The sequence below is a fragment of the Phaethon lepturus genome, unplaced genomic scaffold (assembly GCF_000687285.1).
Source record: "Phaethon lepturus isolate BGI_N335 unplaced genomic scaffold, ASM68728v1 scaffold13066, whole genome shotgun sequence".
Classification (NCBI taxonomy): domain Eukaryota; kingdom Metazoa; phylum Chordata; class Aves; order Phaethontiformes; family Phaethontidae; genus Phaethon; species Phaethon lepturus.
The window spans coordinates 7,213-10,556 of NW_010547010.1; the positions used below are offsets into that span (position 1 = coordinate 7,213).

The 3,344-nt window shown below is 37.1% G+C and overlaps 1 protein-coding gene across 1 annotated transcript in view; it reads left to right on the forward strand.

Annotated features, from left to right (window-relative positions):
* Positions 1-1,565: 1,565 nt before the first annotated feature.
* The window catches only part of FNBP1L (formin binding protein 1-like), a 49,862-nt gene continuing 48,083 nt past the window's right edge, over positions 1,566-3,344 (forward strand). Inside the window, exon 1 of the mRNA XM_010289511.1 lies at positions 1,566-1,766. Coding sequence (XP_010287813.1) covers positions 1,566-1,766 — 201 coding nt within the window. The remainder of the gene's footprint in view (positions 1,767-3,344) is intronic.

Below are 3,344 nucleotides of genomic sequence, written 5' to 3' on the forward strand. Positions count from 1 at the left end.
GTGAGCTGAAAAGCTAATATTGCAAGACCTGACTTTTTCTTGGGCTTTACTGTGGAACTCTTGTGTGGTCTTGGGCAAATAACCTTACTTCTTCTCTCTCTTAGTTGGGCTGTAAAATTGGAATAAAGTTTGGTATTTTTAAAAATAAAATTAATATTGTAACAATACCTGCATTTGTAGAATACTTCATCATTCTTTAATGTGTAAGTGTAAAGCAATATAGTGTTCTAAAATGTTAGAAGCAAAAGACAAAAAGCAGGAAATTCTAGTAACTTGTCACAGTTCTCTTTGATCAGACTGTCTACTTGAAGTAACCGTTTAAAACTCTTGAGGGGGTAAAATCTGCTGTGTACTAACATGAAAGTTTACCATTTCATGGTGGTATCTATTAATGTAATGCTTACACTTAGCAAGTATTTGTTTAGGAGGCAGCTGCCCTGCAAATCACTTTTCATGGGCTGGTACACAAGAAATAGTATAACATGCTTTGTTGTAGTTCCATGTTAAGTAAACTATTTTTTCAGCATTGTGCAATGAAATGACGTCCACTTGATTTGAGTTTGAAGCGTTATTTAAGTACTGAAGAACATCTGAAATATGACAGCAATTGCACTGGAGAGTTGAGAGGCAGTCTTAACTTTTGGCATACTTAGGGGAACCAGATTTGAGTGAAGGTGATGGAGATGGGTGTGCTTTTTGGATTTTTATCTGCTTTGTATATCCTTTGGAAAGACAGTGTTTGCTGTTTTTTTTTTCATTCATGCCTAACTGAAGTGGATGTGGAAACCTCACTTTTTAAATTGTGGTTGGCAGAGTAATTGAGGAGGTTTTCTTTGAGTGTGGGGTATGCTTCTTGCACACTTCGTTTTTCCCCCAGATGCTTCATTTCTTTCAAAGAAGGTAAATAATGTTTTACTTTGCTAATAATGTTTTCAAATAAGCATTTGCTGTAGGTGGCATAGGGTTTTCTCGTGGCTTTGAGTAGGAAAATAATTGATATGTATGAACCCAAGACAATGTCTGTGCTACAATAAGTTGGCTTTCTCTGCAGCAGAGGAATATTCTGGTAGAGGAAATTGTAACGTTTCTGATGCCCAACACTTTTTTTCTTTCCTACAGTAAGTGGATAAATTGTTCCTGTTTTAGCTATCTCTTACGACATCTAATTTACCTGCAATTTTTTCCCCTATTTATATGAAATCAGTCACAATTAGAGGAATTTTGACATCTGTCATCAATAGTTGGAGTGTATTTTATATTTGTTTTTATTTTGTGCCTAGAACTATTATTCACATAATGGGTTTGTGTTGTGCTGTGTTCTGCACAAAAACAAACACAGGGTGTAACGACCATCCCAATTCAGTTAACTTTCTGTTCCAGCAGAAGATGGGTCATTCACTGATCATGCCAAACGACAGAGTTGTGCAAAACCAAATACTGTTCAGCATGATAGGCAGTGATCTCAAATGCAACATCTTACCGCTTCTTTTGGTAAGCCTTGCAAGCCAAGGGCTGCAGTGGCATGGACCTTTGTTGTGTTTGCAGGGGATTAGCAACCTAGGAGAATGCAGGAAATACTTGTTGATATGTACAAGGGAGTGTTGGAGTCTCATGAAAAACAAACAGTAATCCTTTGGTATAATGAGGTAACAGAGCTGGAATCAGCCAGCGATGCCCTTGCAAGTGAGGTTAAGAAGCTAATGTTTGATGCAGTAGAGAAGGATACAAAGAAACGAGGAGAGATAACACTCAAGAAATGTGTGCAGGTGAAATGGTATCATCTCAATACCAGAGGAAAAGGATGTTGCCACAATTGACAAATGAGATGGATAGAGAATGGATAAAGACTGCAGCTGTTGGAACGGTTAGAAAGAGCCTGATTTTCAAAAAGGGGGGGGGAGGGGGGCAAAAAAGGGCAGAAATTTGTTAAGAAGTCTTAAGATAGAACTCAGCTTTGAGATTCAGGAAAGAAGTCAAATGCTCAGGTGAAAGAATAAGGCCCTAGTTTAGAAAAGGTGAAAAGCAGTAAAGTGCAATAGCTGCTGAGATGATGCACATAATCTGCATTTTAATGAAACATGTTTTATCTTAGTTTTTCTCTGAAAATAAGTTCAAATTTGTGATTAGGAAATGGAAAACTGTCTTGTTGAAAATATGCAAGGAATTAAGCTGGGGGTATTGTTTAGTCTCTAGGGATTCCTTCATTCCACTTAGATCTACTTCTATTTAGACCCTAATAGTGTAGAGGCTTGTCTATATATTTTACCAATAATCGTTCATTTTCGTCTCACAGGATCAGTGAAACTCCTTAATGTCCTTGAAAGCAAGTATTGTATGCCAGGAACTTTTCAGAGCAGATGTTTTTTAAGTAAGGGAGTAATTGGAAAGCTGATTAAGTCTGTAGATACTCTAGTGATATGGCAGTACTAATGCCTTCTTCAAGGTAACCTTACAGGACACTCTTCTATTTTTCCACCCTGCCCAGCCCCTCCAATGTGCAGTATATCCCGAGTTACCACTTTACATCTAGGCTTCCTGGCTCTACCTGTAGATTCTAGTTGCTGCATTGCATTATTTAAATCAGCCAAAATTACCATGTTTTGTTATTTTCTTTAATTACCTAATTTAATGGGATCTCTTTTCAGGTTTATGAGCTTTTACTGCTGTAAACTGGGGTTTAGGAGAACAAGGATATAGGTTAGTGCTTGGGTTTATGGATGGTGAAAATTTTACTCTCAAATGATTTAGTATTAATCTAATTAAAAGTTTTATCTTAACTTTTTTGTTATCTGAGAAATTTGCTAAACAGTAGATGGTGACATTTGAGATCTGTGCATTACGGTCAAGAAGGTGTTACAAAGTTGTTTGGAAGAGGGGAAGAAAAGGATGAACTTGTATTGAAAGGTTCTTCAGCATATTGTAAAGGGAAAGAAAAGACTGGAATATCTGGTTAGGTCTTGTATCTAAGAAGATGGCATGTTTAAAGGGGAAAATCAGTTTCTTGAAAATAAATAGTAATTTATCAGGAAAATCCAAATGCCTGGGATTTTTCTACTTCATGGGTGATGTGAGGGCAATGTAGAATGTACAGTTCCATGAAGCTTAAATCGTAATGTTGCCACTTGAGGCAAGCCAAGCAATTTTGTGAAGTATCCTGACTCTTTGGCATGATACTCAAATATTTACTCCTGTAGCAAGAGGTGTGGTGATCTGATTAAGTCTTTAAATTGAGACTAAGGAAATAGGGGTTGTGGGTTATTTCTTTTGGTTTAGCTTGATTGCTGCTTTGTTTTGTAAAAGCTGCGAGGCCTTTTGTGTTCCTTGTTGTGTTCTTGTTCCTGCTG